Below are 24,525 nucleotides of genomic sequence, written 5' to 3'. Positions count from 1 at the left end.
AGCTGCAGATTACCGCTTACGGCACCTTTCGTGCTGGTCATATGAAACAAAATCAACTACATTGTCGATGGAAGAGCGGTCACGTCGGAAACCAGCCGTGGATCATTGAAACTGAGCTGTATAGGTCACCGTGCTACGTCACTGCCCTCCCAGGATAGCAGGCCATGCCAAGGGCCATGCAATCTAGCCTATAGACACTTCGACGTGACGTAAGCCATGCCAAGGGCCATGCACTCTAGCCTATAGACACTTCGACGTGACGTAGGACACGTTCCAAGGTCGATCCAAATAGGTCGGGAAGCTTCGGGCGAAAAGCAGTTCAGTAGAAATTGTCACCGACATCAGCAAGGGTGGTCATGGGAGCAGCGATTGAAGCGTGACTGTGTTTTCAGGGAACAAACATTGGGAAAGAAAAAAAGCGTTTTTTTTTTAATTCAAGCGAGTCGCAGCTAGATTTTTTCAACGAAAATAATATTCCTTGTCAATTTTATATATTCGCGACCTGTTAAGAAAATACAAGTTTACTTAACCTTCATAATAATAAATACATTTATTTTCAGCGCCCATCGTTACAGGGGGCGTTGACGCCACTATCACTCGCAATGCAATGCACCTCTTGAAATGCTCAGAAAGGCGCACTCGTAAAGTTCACCTGTTGAAATACGCCCCCCTCACACGTTGTGGCTTTTTGCTTGTTGAAGTTTGTCTGAATTTGGTGACGCGGATAGCTTCATCGCTTCTTAACCTGTTCAGTCAAAAGCAGTGAGTTACGACCACCAGATAATTGTGCAGTTGTTTTCGTGCGACTGCGCTGGCCGACGGGCTTGGCATCTGACGAGAGGATCAGCACTGTGCACCTAAAGCTTTCGTCGGCCTCCAAAGAGGGTATGTTCTGTGCAGGGGTGTATTTCGACAACCGTACGGCTCGCCTTTTCCTGCATCGTTTTCCGCGCTCAAAGCTCGAAACAACCATCAAGTCGAATGGTGGGGCATTTGGACATATATCTCTAAAGGCAGGCCAACACAAAAAATTTTGCGCCTTCGAAAACAAAATGACGTCATTTCTGATTTTAACGGATATCGCGTCGCATTATTTTTTCTTCCACCGGAAGTGTTCCCTCCACTAACAGATGGCGCTAAGCCCCATGAACCGCCGAGCGTGCGACTGTTTTCACAACAAATCCGTGCAGGGGCGGAGCCTCGCATCGATGACGTATCACAATTTTCTTTTTTTTTCCCCTCTGTTTGGCGGCGCGGTCGGTGTGCGGCGCTTCAGTTCGAATCAGCTCACCCCACGTGAGCGAGAAGTTGGCGCGCATATCATATTTGCGGCGTGCATTGTTTTGCTTCCCACGGAATGCAACGATGAGCGAGCCTGACCGACAGAAGGTGATCGAAAAGTACCTCCAAGGGTTACATCATCATGAAGACGGCTACTCCCATGGCTACCTGAAGTCAGACGATGAGCTTAAGCTTTTTGAGAGGTCCTTGGCTGCCGTCAACGAGAGGTATGCTGTGCGGACATCAGGAGACCTGAACAAGCCGTCTAAATGTAAGTAATATCGACTGCTTCTTAATGTTTCGCTCTGCGCATAGATTTATCATTGTAAAACGAAGTAGTAATTTTACCCAGGGGCTCAACCTGGCAGAACGACTTGTTTTCAGTTGCGGTTAGTGCGCAACACTAGACAATTGTTTTATCTTGATTCGCCTTTTTGAAGATGGGGTTATATATTGTTCTGGTTACCGGTTCAGAGTTCCCCTAGCACCTATTTAATTCGGTTTGAGTGGAGTATTGTTTTGGTTACCGCGACATGACCCGATTTTGAGAAATTCCGATAAACGTAAAATTAACAACTGTTATTTTTCGGTTTTCAGTCATGATTACAACAGCGCACGCAAGGTAACCACGAATACAAAAAATGAAAGGTCTGCCCCCGTGCTCTTTACATATTTGATTTGAATTCAAGACAGAGCTGCGCTTGGGCGTTTGTTTTGCATGCATCAGCACTTTTTTTTAACATTGAAAAAGCAATCGCGCGCAACACGAGACACTATTTGCGGTGGGGCTGTACTCCATGTCGTGACACGGCCGTGTGTGCCATCCGTGGTCCTGCTAAAAGTGTGAATTGGACGTCTAGAGCAAGGCATAGGCCTGATGTTAAACTCTGTATATGAGCTGAAGCTGCAGCGTCGAGCTTTTTGTCGTATTATATTAAAATCCCAAGGCCCAACCAAACTGTAGCATGTTCGTGCTGCCTTTAAGTTCTCACTTTTTAAAACCATACAAAAAGTATGGGTAATTAATAATAATAGTGATAATTGTTATTCTCGTTCAGGAGAGCCAGATTTTCTTGCTAGAGGCAGTGCATCTTAGTTTCTTTGCTGCCATTACATTACACAAACTAAAACTAGATTTGATATTGCCCTGTGCCATGCATAAATCTAGGCATCTTCATTAAATCATCTTTATTGTTTATTTTCAGATAATGTCGTTTTCTCCATGATCCACTCCGGGTGCAGAATCTCTCTAGACAATGTACCGTTTGTGGTTGTCAAAAAAACCGTCAAAGTCTGCATATTTGGAACGGAATACTACAAAAAGGTTCGAGAGAAAAACAAAGACCAGGTATGTTACATGATGATGCACTTGCGAACGTTTCAGTCTCATGCAGATATCCAGCAGCGTTCCAAATTTAAAGATTGTGTACAGGCAGTGTAAAGAAGGTTTACTTTATGTTACTTTAGGTTAGGTTACTTTAGGTTTACACCAGAAATAAATTTTCTTGATTTCATTTACAGGGTTCAAGCACCGCTGACTGGCCGAAGGAGGTGTACGAGATGAAGCGAGTGAACCTCCAAGGCACAAAGAAGAAAGGGTGTGCAGCAACAATGAATTTGAACTGGATTGAATTGTACCCAGATTTACAGGTACGTAATGTGCAACCACAAGTAAAAAATGTTTGCAGGTTATTTTCTGGGCACCTTTATCATGGCATTTGTGTCTGCAAGCAGACACGAAACAAGCAGTTTTAAAACATTACTACATTGTCCTTGCAGTGGCTCGTGAGAAATTTGTAGCTGACGTCCACTATCATTGCTTCTACTTCTGGTGATAGTAGGGAGTTGTAGTAGAGGGATCCGATAAGGATGGCTTCTCTCCCCTCTTACAGCCCTGAACACGCGTTGTGCATCGTTATGGTATCGTTATCGGGGCTAAAGAACGGTCTGGTAAAACTCCCTAATAGCGGCTTTTCCTGTTGCTCTTGGTGCGCAGTGCAGGCAAATTTGTCGTGGCATAAGATGGGGCACGTTAGACTTGGTTAACGTATGCTCTCAATGAAAGGTTTGTTTGAGCTAGTTGGTTAACTAGCTCAAGCAGCAATGATCATTATGGTTCAAAACAGCGTGCCAATATGAGGACAAAGTGAAGACGAGACAGAAGACAGCACTGAACTAACAAGAGAAAGTTTATTTCCACTATTTCCAGGATATATACGAGTACAAGTGGGAAATAGAAAAAAAACAGTGCGAAAGATAAAAGGAGTACAACACATACAGTCTCGGCATCCAAGCCGAGGCTGTATGTGTTGTACTCCTTTTATCTTTCGCACTGTTTTTTTTTTTGCTATTTCCCACTTGTACTCGTATTTATACTGCAAATAGTGCAAATAAACTTTCTGTTGTTAGTTCAGCGCTGTCTCGTCTTCACTTTCTTCTCATCTTGTCGCACTGTTTTAAACCATAAAGTATGCTCAATATACGTAACAGTGCCTACTTTCTAGGTGGACCTTCCCCAGCCATGCGGCCAGACAGAAGAGGGTCGGCTGAAAGCAGACAAGGCCAAGCAGCTGCAGGAGGTGCTTGACGCAGAGCAGCAGACTGTGGCCAAAGAGACGCGGATATACATTAAAATTGCCAACTGCGGTTCCCATCGTAACCATGGTTTCGAGGACATGGAAGCTTTTAGCCAAAACTTGGACAGGAACATTGCTGAGCGAATTCAAATGTTGGCAAGGGAAGGAATTACATCTGTATCAGATGAGAAAAAGTGTCTGCACTATTACGTGCACGACGTACCTTTTGCAAACAAGGAAAAGCCTGATAGCAGCTGCAGGGCCTTTTTCCCAACACATCATGATATCAGCAAACAGATCCAAGCTGTTCTTAAGAAAGACCGCTTCAGTACAGTCGATCAAGAAAATGCTAGCATCCTTATTGAAAAGGTCAGGGGTGAGCAACCCGAATCCTCCATTTTCTATCAGCCATATGCAGCACACAGCTGCGTGGGTAGCAACGACTTGAACAACGTGGAAGAGAGCATTGCCAGCGAGTGCGAAGACACGTTGCTGTTCTGCTTCCAGACAAAGTTCATGAGAAACATGCTTAAAAAGTATGGAGACTCAGTAGTTTGCCTGGACGCAACACACAAGACTAGTGATTATGCCTTACCACTTTTCTTGCTTGTGAAAACACCGTCGGGGTACACACCAGCTGGTGTGTTTATCGTACAGTTTGAGACGACCCACTGTATCGCTGATGCTTTAGACGTTTTCAAGCAGGGGTGTGATAACTGGTCCCCACATTACTGGATGGTAGATTACAGCAAAGCAGAAATAAGTGCCATCAAGCAAGTGTTCCCAGAGAGTCAAATCTCCATCTGTGACTTCCATAGACTACAAGCATGGCAAAGGTGGCTGCGCAGAAAGGAACAGTATATCCGACCCGGATGATTCCCTGAGACTCATGAAAAGCTTAGCCAGTGCTTCAAATCAGGATGAGTTTGACAAGGCATTTGAAGTCCTTGTCGCCTCAGAGTATTGGAAAAATGAAAAATTCCGCAGTTACTTTGAAGCAGTGTGGCTGTCTGTAAAGGAGCTGTGGGTCATGTCTTACAGGCTGAAGTTTGATGTTGTCTTGAGCACAAATAACTGCATTGAGGCCCAAAACAGGGTGTTGAAGGCACAGTATGTGAACAGTGCCAGTGGGAAACGGTCGTTAACATGCCTAATCACAGCTGTCGTCCATGGCTACCTTCCCGACAAACAAGTGAAATTCCATGAGGCAGCAAGGAGGCGGTCATCAGTGTACAGAAAGTACAGCGAAAATATTCCTGCATACCTGCACAACCGGCCTCACGGGTTTGTTAAACATATGCTGAGACGGCTCGTTAACGCAGAGGAATACAGCCTCACAGACATGAAAGAGCTGCCCGCTGAAGGCATGTTCTCGGTTCATTCTGAAAGAAGTGATGATGATGATGTGTACACAGTCGACTTCACCAAGCCATCGTGTACCTGCCCCGACTTTAGAAAGCACAAATACCCATGCAAACACTTTTTGTGTTATTTTCAAGTAGAGCGACAGGTGGCGCTTTTCCTCTCTTCCACAGAGTTACCTCAGTCGACCGCAAATTACACTTGGAAGCTGTCTAGAATCAGAAACAGGTTCTGAGATTCCCCTTGTCAATGAGCCCAGCCCTTCTGAAGTGTCTTCACAGGCTCTTGGTGCAGCAGTATCAGAGCCGGACATTCCCTTTGCCAATGAGCCAAGCGTTTGTCAAGTGCCTTTACAGTCTGTGGTTGCTATGGTTCCTGGGACAGCAGTCCCCTCAGTCTCGGAGTTGCGCAAATGTATAACCGAGGAACTTGAAAAGTGCAGTTCCCTCCTTTACTGCTGCCACGACGTTCAAACACTGTTGGAGGCTAGGGGCTTATTGCAAGTCACCTTCCGTAAGTTGGCTGAATCTGTGCCACAGAGTTCCGGCCTACAGATTCGGGGCTCACTCACAAAGGGATGCTCGTCTCTGAAGCCTCTTCCAAAGAGAAGGCGCGTATAGTGTGCTGTCACTCTGCCATTGATTCGTTGATTCTTCACAGGAGCTTTGGCTCGGGCTGCTAGGAAAGGGTCAGGGGAAAACGTTAGAGATTGCCACTCGGTGTTTTTTTTTCATTTTTTAAGGAATTGCGAACTTTACAAAACTCAATTTTTACCTTGCATAACTTGACCTTAAGCAGAGTGTTTTAAATATGTGTAAATATGTTTTAGAATGTTTGAAACTTTTAAGATTAATATGCTATGTTTTATACTAGACTCCATTATAGTCATGTAATTGCAACATTGGCAACGGCTGTGTATGTGTAGAAATACTGCCTTAATGTTTCGTGTCGGTGACTCAATTCATTGATTCTATAAAACTATGTTTTTAGGCTTGTGCTTTCAATGTATGTCTATAAAACTGTTTGTAAAGTTGCATCCCTTCTGTACTTCCATGAAAGTGCTTGCTTTTATACTTTCCTTTTAACATTTTAATATAGCAGCTATTGTATATGAAAACATGTTATTACACTTTTGTCTGGTGGTTATTTCAAGAAAAGTTCAGTAGTGTGCTTGTAATATGCATCGACTGTGAAAAAAGCACATTTGAGAGAATGCCTAATGTGCACCAAGAGTTTATTTTGAAAATGTGAAGCATGATTACCTACACAGTAGAGCAATTTCGCCAAGAGTACTTCAACAGTTGTGACTGGAATTAGAGGCTGGGCAAACTGGCCATTTTCGAGGGCAATTATGAGAACTACCCTTTCAGTGAAATGTTTTAGGTATACATACTGATACTAGTGACTTAAGGGAGCTGTTTCATTATCCAGCCTTAAAACATTTTTCAATTTCACCCTATGGAAATGGGGATATAAAAAGGGGTTGCATAAGGAACAGGAATGCACAAGAAAATAGGCAATCGTCTAAACGTAGCATTTATCAGCTAGTATTTTTCAATTAGTCTCAACATGTACGTTAGTATCGTGGAACTCGAAACAGTCAATGTTGAGCTGTCTAGTTTTTGCCCATCATGTCACGAAAACATGCGACCTGATGTATGGTGCATCAGTCGTTAGTATGGTGCGTACTACATAGCCGTTCTACGGAAAGGGGAAAAGTCTCATGAACCCTCTTTTTTTCGCCTTGGAGGTTCATTCACTTTTTCTCGTACACCTCCTTCGGCCAGTCAGTGGTCAGTGGTGCTTGTATCCTGTAAATTAAATAAAGTATATTTCTTTCTGGTGTTTTTACATGCATGTTAAAAGACACACAGGTCAACTGTAACATCATGCGGCTTTGGTAAGTACAAACAACAACAGTGACATGCTTCCATAGTTCACACCAGGCATGTAGCCAGGATTTTGTTTGGCTCGCAACTACTGAATGAGGGGGGTGGGAGTGGAGGGGAAAACGCCACAGGTGGGAGAGGTGGTAAAGGACGTCCCAGCAAAACTGAAGATTTCTTGGGGGACTGGGCCACTCTCACCACTGGCTATGTGCCTGGTATACAGCCATAATGGTCTTTTCCTAAATCTATTCATTTACTAGGAACAACCTGAGGGCCCTGAAATGGGCATTGTATAAGGGAAAATAAGTTAAAAATAGCTGTCGCGAAGTATCCTCTTTACACTGCTTGCACACAATCTGAGTTGGAAGGCTGCTGGATATCTGCATGAGAGTGAAGTGTTTGCAAGCGCATCCATGTAACATACCTGGTCTTTTTCTCCTCGAGTCTTGTAGTATTCCATTCCGAACTTGCAAACTGACTGTTTCCTTCACAACTCGAAATGGCACATTCCCCAGAGAGATTTGACATCCGCAGTGGATTGTGGAGAAGACGACATTGGCTGAAAATAAACAATAAAGACGATTTAATGACAGCGCCTAGTTTTATGCATGGCAGAGGCAATATCGAATCTGGCTTTAGTTTTTGTTTATAGGCAGCAAATATACCTTAAGCTCTGCATGCCCCTGGCTAGAAATTCCGGCTCTCCTCAGTCATAATAATAATTATTATTATTATTAATTACCCAGAATTTTTTGTGTGGTCTTAAGTAACAACTTGCAAGCAGCGCCAAAAAACCAACGTGTTACAGTTTGGTTGGGCCTTGGGATTTTAATATAACACGACAAAAAAGCTCGACGCTGACGATTCAGCTTCTCGTATATAGAGTTCAATATCAGGCCTATGCCTTGTAGCAGGACCAGGGATGGCACAGACGGCCGTGTCACGACATGGAGTACAGCTATGGTGTCCGTTCTAGCCACATAGTACAGCCCCACCGAAATTCGTGTCCCGTGTTGCGCACGATTGCTTTCTCAGTATTAAAAAAAGCGCAGATGCATACAAAACGAACGCCCAAGCGTAGCTCTGTCTTGAATTCAAATCAAGTATGTAAAGAGCACAGGGGCAGACCTCTCATTTTTTGTATTCGTGGTCACCTTGCGTGCGTGGTTGTAATCATGACTGAAAACCGAAAAATAACAGTTGTTAATTTTACGTTTATCGGAATTTCTGAAGATCAGGTCATGTCGCGGTAACCAGAACAATACTCCACTCAAACCGAATTAAATTGGTGCTAGGGGAACTCTGAACCGGTAACCAGAATAATATATAACCCCATCTTCAAAAAGGCGAATCAAGATGAATCAATTGTCTAGTGTTGCGCACTAACCGCAACTGAAAACAAGTCGTTCTGCCAGGTTGAGTCCCTGGTTAAAATTACTACTTCGTTTTACAATGATAAATCTATGCGCAGAGCGAAACATTAAGAAGCAGTCGATACATCCTTACATTTAGATGGCTTGTTCAGGTCTCCTGATGTCCGCACAGCATACCTCTCGTTGACGGCAGCCAAGGACTTATCAGAAAGCTTATCGTCTGACTTCAGGTAGCCATGGGAGAGATGCTCGCTCATCGTTGCATTCCGCGCATTCACCAGCGAAACAAAACGCGCGCCGCGAATATGGCACGAGCGCCGACATTTCACTCCACTGAAGCGCCGCACACCGACCGCGCCGCCAAAGAGAGGGGGAAGAAAAGAAAATGGTGATACGTCATCGAGGCGAGGCTCCGTCCCTGCACGGATTTGTAGTGAGAACAGTCGCACCCAACCGCCGATGAGCCGCCATGTTTTGAACTGGGCTCCACTGGAAGCTTCGCTACCAGGTATATTTACCTTGCATGTTCCATTCCCCCGCTCGCAGCGCCAAAGCGCGCCGCCGGCCACCCCGACTGCGCTGGACACAATACTGTATAGAGCGCCCAATTTTCGCCAGCGTAGCATGTGGTACGCACTCGTGCCACGCCTGATTATGTCTTGGCCTTAAATGTCTTTCCACTTGGCTTTGAAAGCCGGTTTCGACCTGGTTATGGGAAGACCTATACAGCGATGTCCTCATGCATGATTTTGCCATCTCCCCGCTTTCCCCACTTCCCCCCTTCCCTAACTCCTCCGATTTTACTTATATTCGCGCCATCTGAGCGATGAGCCTAAAAACGATCAGAGTATGGGATTTTACATGCTAAATCTATGATCTGATTGTGAGAGACGCCGTAGTGAGGGCAGACTGTGGGTTAATTTTGACCACCTGGGGTTCTTTAACGTGCACCTAAATCTAATTGCACGGGTGTTTTTGCATTTAGCCGCCATCTAAATGCGACCGCCGGGGCAGGAGTTGATCCCACGACCTAGTGCTTAGAAGCGCAACGCCAAAGCCACTAAGCAAACACGGCGGGTAACGATAAACTTGGTTGTTAGCGTAAATACGCGCTGTCCTGTCGTTTCCTGCCTTGGTTCGGTGCTCTCCTCATTAAGAACTGTTTTATTTGCCTGAATTATTGCTTCATTAATCCAGCCCAAGCGGAAACTCTTCTTCAGAATATTTATATTCATACATGCTGCACATTAAAGGTGACGTGGCCTTGATCGCGGTTTTTCCGCTTGGTTCATTGCCAACGGTTTCGCGAAGACGAAGAACGTCGGAATTTTAACGTAAGAAGGTAGTGCTAGGACGTCACAAACCGGGTCTTGCAGTTGCCTTTTAAGCCTGTCGCGAGGCGTCGCATTTAACAGGAAGCTTTAGCTCGGGTCCAACTCCGACGCGGCATATTCAAATACATGTAAAACGAAAGAACACATTTCAGAGATGACCCCTGGGCCGATTTTAATGAAATTTGTTGCATTTGAGAGACAAAGTTAAATTCTAGTCACTGATTGAAGCGGAATATCGATTTATGTCCTCTATTTTGTTATAAGGAGTTTCAAAAATTCGGAGCCTTGAAATAAAAGTAGAAGCACGAAGTTTACAAATTCATAGCTCTGCATCAAGAGTAGATATTGCCGTTCTGTAAACGGCATCCATTAGACCATTGAAAGCGGACCAATTCGGCATGTCAGTTTATATCTTACATGAAATTGTTACGTTGTTTACAAGGGTTCTGCAAAAGCTGCATTTCCATATGAATAATGTTTCTTAGATTCATGAGTAACATATCAATTTTGTCCGCTTTAGATGCACTCTTAGTTGCAATGCACAAAATTGTGATATCATTTCTCATTGCCGTATAACAGAGTTGTAAACTTGATAGTTTCGTTTTCTCAAAATTTTTGATTTTTGACATTTGTAATTTGGAAATGAGGACATAAACCGAAAATTCGAAACCAACAGTCGCTAGATTTTAAGTTTATCTTTTAACAGCCACAAACCTCGTCAAATTTAGTGCAGTGGTTGCCGAGAAACCCGAATTCTCCTTTTACATGTATTTACATAGGAGCACCCGAGCTAAAGCTTACCCTTAGCGCGAATAGACTATTCCAGAAACGGGCGCACACCGTCAGCGGCAGCCGCGAGCGCTCTTCTGTCCGTTGTACGCCTGGTACGCCCCCGTTAAGGCCGATTTACGCTCGAGCCGCCCATCGCCGCAAGCCGCACCGCACGCGTGCGGTCGCGCGAAATATTGCCCATATCAAACACTTGTGCACAAATTTCGGTTTACAATGAGTAAGGTATACACTGTGCACATAGTGTAAATCGTAATTTGTGCACAAGTGCTGGATATGTGCAATTTTTGCGCGACCGCAAGCGTGCGGTGCGGCTTGCGACGATGGGCGGCTCGAGCGTAAATCCGCCTTACGGTGGCTGGATGGGTGCGTCTGCCGGGCGTGAAGCATAGTTTAGCGCTTCTTCGCTTCATGGCAACACGTAATTATCGCTATGTTTAAACTGTAAACGGTCTTTACAGTGACACCATGGAGAGTTACAGATTTCTTAATGCAGCGGAGCTCTGTCACTTGCGAAGGTGACGTACGTGCCTTGTCCGTCAGTTGTTTGAGAGGCGAAAACATAGAGCTCCTAGGGGGGGGGCGTCGCTGTTTCGTTCACTAAAAGGGTTACAATTCAGTCTACGAGGAGCAGCGCAACAACCGCACGGTCGAAATAGTCCTTCATCAGTTCATCTAAAGGAAGAGCTAGAGTTGAAATTTCCTTTACGAATCAGTATGTAGGTGATGTATGCGAACGCAATGCGCGCAGGGAGCATTCTTATACCACGAAATGAGTGATAAAAATGACTTCGTCTGAAGGAATGTTAAATGCAATCGAGTAAATATTGATATTCGCTCAACCAAATTCCCTGGCTTTATTTCTTTGCCCGCATGGGTGCTATTATAAATGAGATGTATGGTAATTTGTGTCGAGCTGTATGCATGTTTGCAGTATAAAACAACGACCTCTTCAACCAGTAGAAATAAACTTGTTTTTTCTAAAAAAAGAACTATTTCTTACCTTATTCTATGATCTATGATAAACAGTGTCATCTGTGATGAGAGCAGCAGCTTGTAGCATGCAAAATAATAGCTTGGACACTTCATGGCCGTATACGTATATTTGAATATAATGGGGTCATTATTAGGTGGAATGCCTAAACCAGCAATGCCAAGCTTTTACAGCAGATGATAGCCTTAACTGAAATACGTCACTGCATCAAAGCGCTCACAATACATTTAGCGTGGCCGTAAGGTGCTTTTTATTTTCTGAAGTGCGCTCAGATGCCAAGTTCTTGGTGGTCACAAGGAAGTGCAAGCGAGCAATACATTAGCCTGATCATGCTCTTCGTAAGTTCAAGTTTGCGCAGCTCACAAGTGACCAATCCAGAAGGCTTGAGCTAGAAAAGAAAGAAAGAAAAATTTGCCAGCAGCAGAGCATGCAGACTTCGTTTTCCTTTGGACTTGTGCCGGTGAATGTGCAGCTGACTTTTATTCTGCTCTGTGTCTGTGTTGATATTCGTCGTCGCACTTTCCAAAACGTTGTCATGCTTCATACGCAGAATCATTTTGTCGACCGTGTTTTAAGAGGTTCACTTCCTCACTTGTGTACAAATACTCTGTGATGGAAACAAACTTGCTGTTTCCGTTCGGCCCAGGATCCTTTTAATAACGACACGGCAGACGGGAGCGTTTTACATGCAACATACATTTTATACAGACACGGTAACACGATGCAGACGATTTACATACACGCGGACTAGAATTCGGAAGTCTTTTGTCCATCTATATAAGTACGTGCCTAGCACTCATGCATCACGACTCGCCCGTGTGCCTCGTCGTTGCGGTGACCATGACGGTTGTCGTTGCGTAGTGCGTCGCTGCGTCGTCTGACACTTGCAGACAGCTGGTGTGTTGCTTGCGACGGCCACATCTTACGCCATCATCATCACGCCGCACCTTGTCGCGACGTGGAAGCAGGGGAACACTGCTGTAGCTGGCCTGTAACGCCTGACCTGTAACGCCTCGGCTGCTAGAACGTCGGGCTCGCTCAGGCGTCCCGGTTTCCAGCCACTGCACCAGGCCGCTATAGCAGCAGGCCACTGGTGCACAGAAGAGCTCAGCCACGAGTGGGATCTCGTGGTTGAGATCAGATCAGATATATCATGAGATCAGATCACATATATAAGACGAAACGGAATTAATTTTATAGAATTCCAAGCACGTGAAAACACTGTTGAAGTAAACATTCAAGCATATGTTGGTTCGGACACGTTGATACGCTCTAAAAAGGTGAACTGATGAACGATGAAAAGATGAACTGCGCAGCTTTATTTTGAACTGATTCGAGCAGGTTCGTGAGATTAGAGTGATGGGGGTGCCCAATTATGGAGGCATATTTTAAAGAGGTATCTGTGTTCGTAAGGTGCAAGTGCCGTTTAAGGTAACCGAGTTTTTGCATGCTTTTGTGGTTATGTGTTCAATATGAGCATTTCAGCTTAAATTGCAGGTAAGCAGGATACCCAAGTACTTGATTGAAGGTACTTAGTAAACAGCAATACCGCGTATTGCATATTGGTGAGAGGTAGGTCGAGTTATCGAAGCAAATTTTACGTGTTTCGTTTTGGCTATGTTGATTTCCATCTGCCGTGTGTCACACCAGTCAGGTAGTTTTGTTAAATCAGACTGCAGCGCAGAGATGTCGGCAGGGCAGCTTATTTCATTATACAAGGCGCAGTCATCTGCGAAGAGACGTATTTGCGAAGTAATATTAGTTGCGATGTCATTGATGTATATTAAATATAGCAGTGGACCAAGGACGGACCCTTGAGAAACTCCCGAACTCATGTGAGTGCGGTTAGAAAAGCATTTGTTTAGACTGATTACTTGAAATCTGTTCGTTAGGAACACCGCAATCTATCGTGTCGTGTTGTAGTCAAGCTGTAGGTTTCTTACTTTCAGTTTTAGTCTATTATGGGATACCCGGTGGAAAGCTTTAGAAAAATCAATAAGAATGGCGTCTGCACTAATGAATTTGTGTAAAGAAATGTGAATATCTGTTACAAGTTCATATAGTTGCGTCTGACATGAGCGATATTGGTGAAAGCCATGTCGCTTATTAAGGAGCAGGTTATTTTTGTTGAGATAGGCTGTAATGTGAGAGTACAGGATGTGTTCCAGTAATTTGCAAAAAATAGATGTCAGTGGTATAGGTCTGTAATTATTAGGGTCTGCTGTGTCACCAGATTTAAGTACCGGTATTACTAATGCTGATTTCCAATCTTCCGGTAGGCACCCCGTATCTAGTGACTGCTGAAATATTACAGATAACAAAACTGAAGAGTAGTGCGAGGCTAATTTTAGAAGTTTAGCACTTATACCGTCAGGACATGGGCTGGTTTTATGAGGAAGCCTGTCCATTGCACAAGAGACACCATATTCCGATATTATGATGGATGAAAAAAATGGCTGTGGCTTAGGTAAGGTTAAGCCCAGGATGCGAAGCATACTAGCCTTTATTTTAGTTGTTGAACCACTGTTTAGCCTGGTGAACTGCTGTTGCTTGGCTATATTTGGTTCGGCTAGACGAAGAAACAACTCATGCATTACTTCTTCGCCTTCAAGAGTGGAACGCGACAGCGTTCCCGTCGACCCGCCAAGGGGTGTAAGACAATGGGCTACAGGGCAGCGACTACGCGCCCCGCATTGGACGCGGTGAGCGTCGAGCAAAGCAGCGTTCGGCGCGGCAACGAAATGTGCGCCTGAGCAAGAGACGCACGCCTTAGAAACAGCGCGTTTCTAAGGCAACACCGCATTCACTAGAGGCGCTTTTGTACCGCTTTGAAGCGTTGTACTCGTGGCTCAGTGGTAGCGTCTCCGTCCCACACTCCGGAGACCCTGGTTCGATTCCCACCCAGCCCGTCTTGCAAGAGTTGAGCCAAAGCCACTTCTCCTCTGTCGTGACGTCACGGTGTCACGTGATTTCATGGTCACCGCCGCGCCTGAGGAGCTGGGTTGAGCCCTCGTAATATGCTTCGCATAAAAGGGAATTGAATAGATGGTTGTTCAAGTATGTGAATGTTATCAAGCGGCAGTTCGTTAGTAAAAACTGCAGCGAAGCATTTGCTTAATAGCTCTGTGCTATCTCTTGTGTTAAGCACTGCTCCCCTTTCGGAAATTAGTAAGGGAGCAGTGTGTTTTGGGTTAACTACTTGCCCAAACTTTTTCGGATCAGTTTTTATCATATTGGGAAGGATGCAATTAAAAAAATGTATTTAGCTTCGAGAATTGTAGTTTCTGTATGGCGCGCTATGGTTTTCTAATTTTGCGAGCCTTCTGGAGCATTTGTACGGGCAGCTTTTCTGAGCACTCTTTTTTCTTGTTTATGTTCTTTTTCACGTGGTGGTTAAACCACGGATCGTTCTGCCTTGAGCTGGTGGTCATTTTTGGTATACATGTAATTTCAAATTCTTTGAGATTATCGTGGAACAAGCTCCAGTTATCATTTACCGTTCTGTTTTGAAAATTGTTTGATATGTTAGCCTCATTTACAGCCGACATCGCAATCATTTTGGCAGTGCCGGCGCGTCCGTTGTTGAGAACGCATTTTTTCGCGGTATATTTCTCGGCAGGTTTCAATGCAAAGGAACCTCGCACCACCCCGTGATCACTTAATGGTCGCATGTGTCGCAGCCAAGTCTGGATGATTTGTTAAAATAATGTCTAGTACGTGGTCACCCCGACTTGCATGGTTCGCGCACGGCTTGAGTTAAATGATGAAAATGCAAGGTTTGTAGAAAATGAAGACACTCAGATCTGTTGCTATTTTCCTTTAAGGACGAGGTCAACCACTCGATACCTGGGTAATTAAAATAATCCCCTAATATCAATATGCATTTTGGGAACTGGGAAGAGACGACGACGAAGTGTCTTTTGATACAGCGCTGTTCTTTCTAGCTCCGGTTTATTTCTGTGAAAACCTTAGTTCATCCGCTGGTCCTCGCTCCCTGCTCGGTCGTAATGGAAGTGGACGACCCCGTACGTCTGCCGGCGACGGCGGCGTCAGCGGCGGCCGCCTCCAGAAAGCGGATCGGTCAGCAGAGCGACACCGACAGCGAGGACACCCATGTCTACTCTCTCAGCAGTGAGGACACTTCCGATGAGGACTTCCAGCTTGTGCAGAGCCGCAGAGCGACGAGAAGGAACACCAGGACGTGCTCATCGTCAAGCACGCAAACAGTGAAACAGACGCAGAGGCCGGACGCCAATACCATCATATTTGTGCCCCTGCTTCCCAAAGTCAACATGAAGCTACTTAACAGGCAATCTGTGTCGATGTCACTGGAAGCCCTGGTGCCAAATGAAATATCGGACATTCGAGTGAACACCCGAAAAAATCTTCTGGCGGTTGATGTCCAGCATGCGGCTGCTTTGACCACTCTACGCAGCGTAACGGACCTCGATGGCATTCAGGGGCGCTCTTACATCCCTCTGGGATCTGACATAGTCAGCGGCGTTATCTACGACGTAGACGTCGCCATCCTTAATAACGACTTGCCGATTCTTATCAAGCCAGCCAGTGATGAGGTCATCGTTGATGTTAAGCGGCTAGGCAGTACAGACATGCAGTGCGGCCTTTCGTGGCGAAACCTCTTCAGTGCCGCAAATGCATGAAACTGGGACACGTGAGCAGCGTCTGCGAAAATCAGGCAGCATGCCCCCGCTGCGGAGAGCCCGCGCTGCAGATAAATGTGGTGCGACTGTAGTGAAGTGTTCAAACTGCGGAGGATCACATGAAGCTTCATCGAAGAAACGCCCACATATTAAGAAGGAAATGGCCATCTTGAAAGAGATGGCGAGAGATCATTCATCTCATCGCAAAGCCGCCGAAAAAATCAGGAAGCGACGTTCACGTCGCCGGCGCCCCTCAAGGAAGGCTCCTCAAGGAAGGCGCATGCCACTTCCTACAACACCACCTCCTCCTCCACCGCCTAAGCCAAACAATGTGGAAAGGACCGCCAAGAGCAAGTCCACTGAGAAGACCACATTTGCCGAATCTTGGCCGGCTCTACGGAAACGACAACAGTCACCAACAGAAACACAGCAAACTTTCGCTGGACAACTCCCGACGTCTACTGCCGGCGATTTGTGAGACCAAGACAGGCAAGTGGCTGATATGCTGCAATCGCTAATTAATACCATGCGTATTATACTGAACAAGCTGCAAACGCCAGCAGCTCGAAGCGCTCTGCAAATACTGGATGCACTAAATCCAGTGCTTGCTAGCGTCGTTTAAGCATCATGGCTCGACCAATAGTCCCCTTCCGCCCTGAACTTAAAAGTGCGTCGATATTTCAATGGAATGCCAGGGGTCTAAGGACCCGTATATCAGACTTTCGCCAATTCATTTTCACACATCGCTTCCCCATACTGGTTATCTGCGAACCAAATACATCAACCCCACTCCGACTGTCCGGTTATGAATCTTTCGTCTCGTCCACATGCGGTGCGAGCACGAAAGTGATCATCTACATCCGCACGGACTTAACATATGTCGCTAACGCGATAGAGCCTCATGACGACAACTAATATGTCTGCCTAAATGTCCAAAAGAAGAATGTGTCATTTACACTAATTGGAGCCTACATATCCCCAGCGGGTCACTTTGACGGCGAACGACTAAAGAAAATGTTACTAATGAACAATGGCCCCTGGATTATCACAGGTGACTTCAACGCACATCTCCAGCTATGGGGAAGCACTAAAATTGACTCCAAAGGCAGGCACCTTGCCTCCTTTGCTGCTGACCATGATTTGTGCTGTGTGAATGATGGCAGCCCTACATTTCTGCGAGGCACGACCTACAGTAGCTGCTTGGACTTAACTTTGGTGTCACGGCGCTTTGCCTCGAGCGTCCAATGGTTTACGGACACAGAAACACACGGAAGCGATCATATTCCAACATACATAAAGATTAGAGGAGTTGAGCAATGCTCCTCTACTGTCTTGCGTACAGTTGATTGGTCAAAATTTAAGAAGGATATGGATGACACATGTCGGGAAGGCCTCTCACACACCATCGAAGAAGCAATCGCAGATGCATTGAAAACATCCATCTGCTCGCTTACAAGGTCAACAAGGCGAACAGACTTGGACATGGAACTTGAGAGGCTGCGTGCGGCGCGCCGACAGGCGGAGAGGAGGTATCGGCGCACGAAGTCCGTCTTGGATCTGAGGGCTTCACGACGCATACAAAAGAAAGTCCAGCGTCGCATGGATAAAGTGAAAGATAAGCGATGGAAAATATTCTGTCAGTCGCTTGATCCCCGAAAATCGCTCTCGCACATATGGAGAACGGTTAGGGGTCTTCGCTCATCTCCGCATCAAAGGAAGCCCTTCGCTGCTCTGGCCCTCTACCAACTCCACTCGGAACTTCAAGTGGCTGAAGAGTTCTGTGCACGGGTTGCTGGGTCCGTGGCCATCATTACTGACGCAGCATTGAATGACATCCCTGAGGCACGTGTACCAGAAATAAACGTGCTATTTTCACTCGAAGAGCTCGATGCTGCGTTGGCGACCTGCAGGCGTTCTTCGTCACCAGGACCTGATGGCATCACGTATGCTGCCCTATGCCACCTTGGACATGACGCACGTGATGAGCTGCTCTACTACTACAATGAGTCTTGGCGGAACGGCGCCGTTCCTAAAGAATGGAAATCGAGCCGCTTGATCCCCATTCTGAAACATGGAAAGTCTCCGCTTGAGATCTCATCATATCGTCCGATTGCGCTTTCGAGCTGCGTCGGCAAAGTCATGGAAAGAATGATTCTTGCTCGATTGGAATGGTACCTAGAGCGATTCAACATCTATGCGGACGCCATGACAGGCTTTCGTCGAGGTCGCACGTGCATCGACAACGTCATTGACATCGTAACATGGGTCCAAAATCAAAAAAGCCTCAAGCGCCTATCTGGGGCACTTTTTCTGGATATAAAAGGCGCATACAACAACGTCGCTCACGAGGCCATACTAAACTCACTTGAGGCTGTTGGAGTTGGTGGGCGGATGTATCAATGGATTCGGGACTATTTGACTGAGAGGCGTTTTGTTACAGACCGAAGACGGCCCAACTTCAGACCATTACATCTGCCGTGATGTGCCGCAGGGTGGAGTGTTGAGCCCTATTTTGTTCAACCTCGTCCTGGTAGGACTAGCGGATTACCTACCGCAGACAGTACATGTCTTAATATACGCCTACGTCATTTGCATCTGGGCCTCTGCGGTGACTCGCCCTCAGCTAAGAGCCAGGCTTCAGCGGGCGGCAACCATGACGGCTTTTTATCTCCGAGAACAAGGCCTCAGTGTGTCTACTGAAAAGTGCGCATTACTTTGTTTTACGCAGAAACAAATGTCATCGTATCCTGTTACCATCGATGGTCAAGCTGTATCCTATGTTAAGACACATCGCTTTCTGGGCGTCATCATTGACCGCAACTTCTCGTGGAGCCCTCACTGCGTCTATCTGAAGAAGAAGAAGCTAGTCGCCATTGCTCAGGTCTTCAAATTTCAATGCGGGAAAAACTGGGGTACACCAGTCCATTCTATGTTGCAACTGTACAGGGTTTTGTTTCTCGGACTCCTACGTTACAGCCTACCAGTATTGTCAAGTGCATGCAAGACGAACTTTCGCGCCTTGGAGAGCATACAAGGTCAAGCCCTACGCACGTGTTTAGGGCTGCCTCGGTGCACTTCAACCGCAGCAACAATCGCCATCGCAGGAGACCATACAATCCAGACTCATGTAGCTGTCGACTCTCTCAGAGCGCACATTCGCCATCTGTCAAGGATCCCCGACCATCATTTAGCCTCCCTACCAGCAGAGAGACCTCAAGCGGCCTTTTCACGAGTGATTAGCGCTCATCAAGAGTACATACCGGCATCTGTTACACCGGCGGCGAAGCCTTCCTCTCCCCTGTGGTGCCTGTGACCACCTCAAGTGAATTTTGCTATTCCTGGAATTACAAAAAAGTCCAATTATCCATCACCGGCTCTGAAGCAACTTACGTTCCTATTACTGCACTAGACGTATCATGACCGCATACATATATATACCGATGGTTCGACCTCACCTACCAGCTCAACTGCCGCATTCGTCGTTCCAGCCAAGAACGTTACAGTTAAATTCAAATTGTCGCACACGACTACATCTACATCGGCAGACCTTGCAGCTCTCGATGCCGCTATGATGTACATCACTGAACAGCCAACAGAGAAATGGCTCGTATTTTTTTACTCTAAGGCAGCCCTTCACAGCATCAAGTCCGCATTACGTCCCAAAACTTACGAGCAAATGACATCTGAAATCAGGGAACTGCACCATCATGCTCTAGAAAGAGGACACCACATTATATTTCAGTGGATCCCTGCTCACTGTGGCATCGTCGGCAACAACCTAGCTGACAAGGCTGCCCGGTGTGCCCACGAGGATACCAAGACACGTCCAACACCTTTGGCGAGGTCGGACGCTGCCAGAGAACTTCACCAACTTGCGCGCAAGAAGTCCCAAGATCTCTGGATTTCAAGTGGCTTCAATTGCTGGACTGGAGGCCATGCTACGTCTACAACTGCCATCTAGCCTTTCCCGCGGCGAAGCAACCTTGTTGTGTCGCTTGTGGCTGGGAGTGGCGTTTACGAACGCATACTTCTACCGTATGGGAATGGCCGACAGCCCGATGTGCGACTCCTGTGGGTGCGAGGAGACCATCGAGCACCTATTGTGTACGTGCCCTCGCTACGATGTCCAGCGCCTCTCTCTGCGGGCAACTTTACGCAGACTGGACTCGAGACCTTTCACCGAGTCAAAGATACTCGGACCGTGGCCGCACCCGTCACTGGCTCGAAAAGCGATTCGTGCACTAGTGCAGTACTTGAAGTGCACGGGCTTAACAGACCGTTTATAGTGTCCTTGTGTATGGTGTCCCTCCCACACGTACTCAGTGTTTACTCTCTCCCTTTCTTCCGCTTTCTATTCCCCTTTCCCCCACCCCCAGTGCAGGGTAGCAAACCGGATGCTGTTCTGGTTGACCTCCCTGCCTTTGCTACCCTTGTTTTCGCTCTCTCTCTCTTGGGAACTGGGATATGACCTGTTGTAAAGCATCATTGAAAAAATGAACAAATTCCAAGCGGCTATCAGGTGGGGGATAGCATGCACCAATGCATGATATTTCCTGGCTTGTGAGGTGACAGTACATTCGCACTGCTTCCAGCACCGTCAGTGACGCCATCTGATACAAGAGTTAAGAAACTTGGAATTGCCGCGACGAGTGGGCGTTGTTTTCGTGCAGCGAGCATCACTTTGGCAGTGACGGCGATGGCGTGCAGACGCCGAATACTCAGGCGCATTTATTTTGCAGGCTGGTGGTTATTTTTTTGTCTTCTTGTAAACGGCGTCATCGCATTGCTGTCGCTGTTGCTGCCGAGTGTGTTTTGGTTTGCTGGTTGTAGTTGGAATTGGGCTGTCGTTTGATTGTCCTGGCCGAGTTACTAAGCGCTAAAATGGGGGACCGTAACACGGCACCACTAAATGAGGTCACTAAGGCTCTTACAGAGAAACCCCCGAGTACCATCAAAGAAGTTCTGGAAGTACTAAATGAACTAGTAGCTAAGCTGGATGCGCTAGCCTCTGGTATGATGACTAATGTAGAAAAAATGGGGAGCTCCAATACAGAAATTTGTGCTGAACGTACGGGCATAAGGGAATCGATCGATTTCATGAATGAAGGGTTTGAGTGTTTTAAGGGTGGTGTTGAAACCTTTCGTTATGAGCTTGCTGAGGTGAAAGCGCAAAATGTCCAGTGTCAAAACACTAATGAACCGCTCCGCACAGAACTGCAGGAAGCTAAGAACGAAATCCTGGAAATAAAACAGTTCAGTCGGAACTCAAACCTCGAGATGAAGGGGCTACCAGTTGTTCAGCGTGAGAACCTTTGAAATGCTGTACAGAAAGTGGCTACTTCCCAGGGCGTTGAGATTGACGAATCCGATATTGACATTGTGCATAGAGTTCGCTCTAAAGGTAAAGACAAGCCAAATGTCGTAGTCAAGTTTGCAACCAGGTCAGCCCAGGACAAGGTGCTCAATGCCGCTAAGAAGACTCAACTGAACGTGGGCCTCCGTGGTTTCGACGGGGAGCAGCCACTGTATGTCAATGAGCATCTTTGCGTTGAAACTAAGCTACTCCTCACTAAAGCGAAGCAAGCAAAGCTGTACAAACGATGGAAATTTGTCTGGGTGACGCAGGGGAAGGTTTTGATGCGCAGAACAGAAAATTTCACTATATTACCCGTCACATGTGAGGATGATCTGATTAATGTTGTGTGAGTCTGCTTTTCCCATTTTTTTTTGTGTGATGTGAAATTTGCTTGCCCTTCACCATAGCTTTTTCATTTTCTGAAGTTGAAGGATTGATGCGCGATAAAAAGTTCTTTTCAGTTTTTCATTGTAACGTACCCAGTGTTAGATAAAACCTAAATGATTTGGTAGCGCATTTGTCAAGGTACGAATCCTCTTTTGATGTCACTGCATTGAGTGAAAAGTGGCTCAAGGATGATGAATCAGTCTTCCTTCGGGGTTATAAATTCTTGTCAGCCTCGTGAATCACATACGAGAGGAGGTGGGGTTGGACTCTGTGAAAGATAACCTTGTCAAACAAGTGTTGACTGTGTCATCTCTTTGTAATAATTGCACTGAAACACTTTTTATAATGCTTTCCAGTGGACTTATAGTTGGGGTATTATGCCGGCAACTTAACTCTACGATAACGGATTTTCTTGAAAAAATTTGAAACTATCCTTGTAGAAATATTTGATGGGAAATGCAATATAATCATTGTGGGAGATGTTATTATTGATCTATCATCTGGCGCACAGAATAACTATACCCTTCTCCTCGAATCGTTCGCATTGCGTAATCTCATCTCAGAACCAACCCATATAACGAGTACCTCATGCACTTTAATAGGTCATGCCCTATGCAACATTGACACAGGTGTGAAAGCTGGTACTTGTGCTGATATGATTGCCGACCACCTGCCGATTTTTGTCTTGTTTGAAACAGAGCTACGTAAGCAAAACACACATGACTCAGCAAAATGCGTACTAAAATCAGTTACGTTTTACTACACAAAATCCTGAAACAAACCACTTTTATTTTGTCTATGACAAGGATGTTAATGTTGAGTACTCACAATTCCTAGCTCTTCTGAAAACCGCTATTACCCGGAGCTCTACAGTGGCCACTAAGAAATACAGCCAGCCAACATGTCCCTGGATGACAACTGAGATCTTAAACATACTGAAGGAAAAGGAAAAATGGTACCATAAATGGAAGCAATTAAAACCAACGACTATTATCTAAGCTAGTTTAAACGCTGCCGCAACCTATCTGTGTGTCTCGTGAGGAAGAGGAAAAAGAATATTTTTCGTCACTTGTAAACGAGACTCGGGGTATTACGAAAAAAATGTGAGACATAGTTAATGATGCAATTGGCCTTCGTTCAAGAGTGGCTGTTTTGCCTGAATCAGCTAACGAAGACATGGCTGAATTATTTAATGCCCATTTTGCCTCCATAGAACCTTCGCTGGCCTCACGGATTAATATTGATGTAGCCTCGTTAAGAATGCCTGAGCGTGTTGACAATACTTTCGCATTGCCTGACTTATTATTACAGGAAGTGACAGCGGCAGTCAGCACACGACGGCAAGCACGAGTCAACCTATGGCAGAAAAACGCACAACTCAGTACATGCTGCTTGTAGCCGCAAATGCCAATGATTAGCTGGAGTGCTGGTGCCTTTATAGGTCCAGGTGGCACTACCTCCGATGCCGGTGACGCAGACTCCGTTAAGTTCGGTGCGGAACCAAGATAAGCTTCAGATGATGCAGAGCTTCGGTTTTTGATGATGGGCGGCCAGGCAGCACACAAGCACGAGTCAACCTATGGCAGAAAAATGCACAACTCAGTACATGCTGCTTGTGGCCGCGAATCCCCCATAGCCACTGTACAACCGCACCTCCGCTGGAGGTTAGGCATAGACAAGAACGGCACCGCGAGTGGCGCTGCTGGATGGATGTATGTATGTTATGAGCGTCCCCTTTGTAACAGGGCGGTTGGTTGCGCCACCAAGCTCTTGCGGTTGCGCCGGCATGAGAGCGCCGCATGCGGGGCATCATTCAATTAGCGGGTGTACGCCTCTCCCATCTCTCCTTCACACTGCGCTGATTGCCTCTTGCACTGCGCGTGTTTGGGCATTTTTCGCACCTCACGCGGTGTGTGCGTACTTGTGTGTGTGTGCGTGGACGTTTTATTCGAAGGACGATGTACACGTTTCTATTTGCCTTTAAGGAGATCGGTACGCTTGACGAATATTTTTATGGCTCCAATGCGGAGAAAGGGCAGCGTCTGCTTAGCCATGTAAGTGACGCTAAGCAGGTAATTGGAAACGACGTCGTATGTGCCGCCAGAGAAATCGGCATATACGATGCGTGTTCGCTGAAATTCATTTTGCAGTTTCCCACAATATGTTTGCTACAAATTCGTGTTGTCTCTGATGGCGACAACTGACTTCCATCGACACTGTGCGGAAATAAACAAAATATATCGCCGCATAGCACAAGTACGACATGCGCACACAACTTTGACTAGTACCTCCCCTACAATATAGAATAGAGGCATCAATGTCAATAGCTTGGCCATTGTTAACAGTGCTCAAGAGACGGAAGTTGAAAGTATTAGTAATCATTTCTGCTTCAGCAATGCCGGCGCGACCAAGACGCGGGCGTGTATCGTCCAGTAACTCGATCGATCGGTGCAGTGGTGATGCAGGAATGAACGCCGGTCATGCTCAATGCATCGTGCACATATTCAATGTCTCGGCACACGT

The 24,525-nt window shown here is 46.1% G+C and overlaps 1 protein-coding gene across 1 annotated transcript; it reads left to right on the top strand.

Annotated features, from left to right (window-relative positions):
* The first annotated feature begins 1,365 nt into the window (after positions 1 to 1,365).
* On the top strand, positions 1,366 to 5,901 carry LOC135918870 (uncharacterized). The gene is made up of 5 exons (XM_070523163.1): positions 1,366 to 1,552; positions 2,487 to 2,629; positions 2,803 to 2,931; positions 3,786 to 4,009; positions 5,880 to 5,901. The coding sequence occupies exons 1-5, from the start codon at positions 1,366 to 1,368 to the stop codon at positions 5,899 to 5,901; spliced, it is 705 nt and encodes a 234-aa protein (XP_070379264.1).
* The last annotated feature ends 18,624 nt before the right edge of the window (positions 5,902 to 24,525 follow it).

Source organism: Dermacentor albipictus, chromosome 8, assembly GCF_038994185.2.
Source record: "Dermacentor albipictus isolate Rhodes 1998 colony chromosome 8, USDA_Dalb.pri_finalv2, whole genome shotgun sequence".
NCBI lineage: Eukaryota > Metazoa > Arthropoda > Arachnida > Ixodida > Ixodidae > Dermacentor > Dermacentor albipictus.
This window is presented reverse-complemented; position numbering and strand designations above follow the sequence as displayed.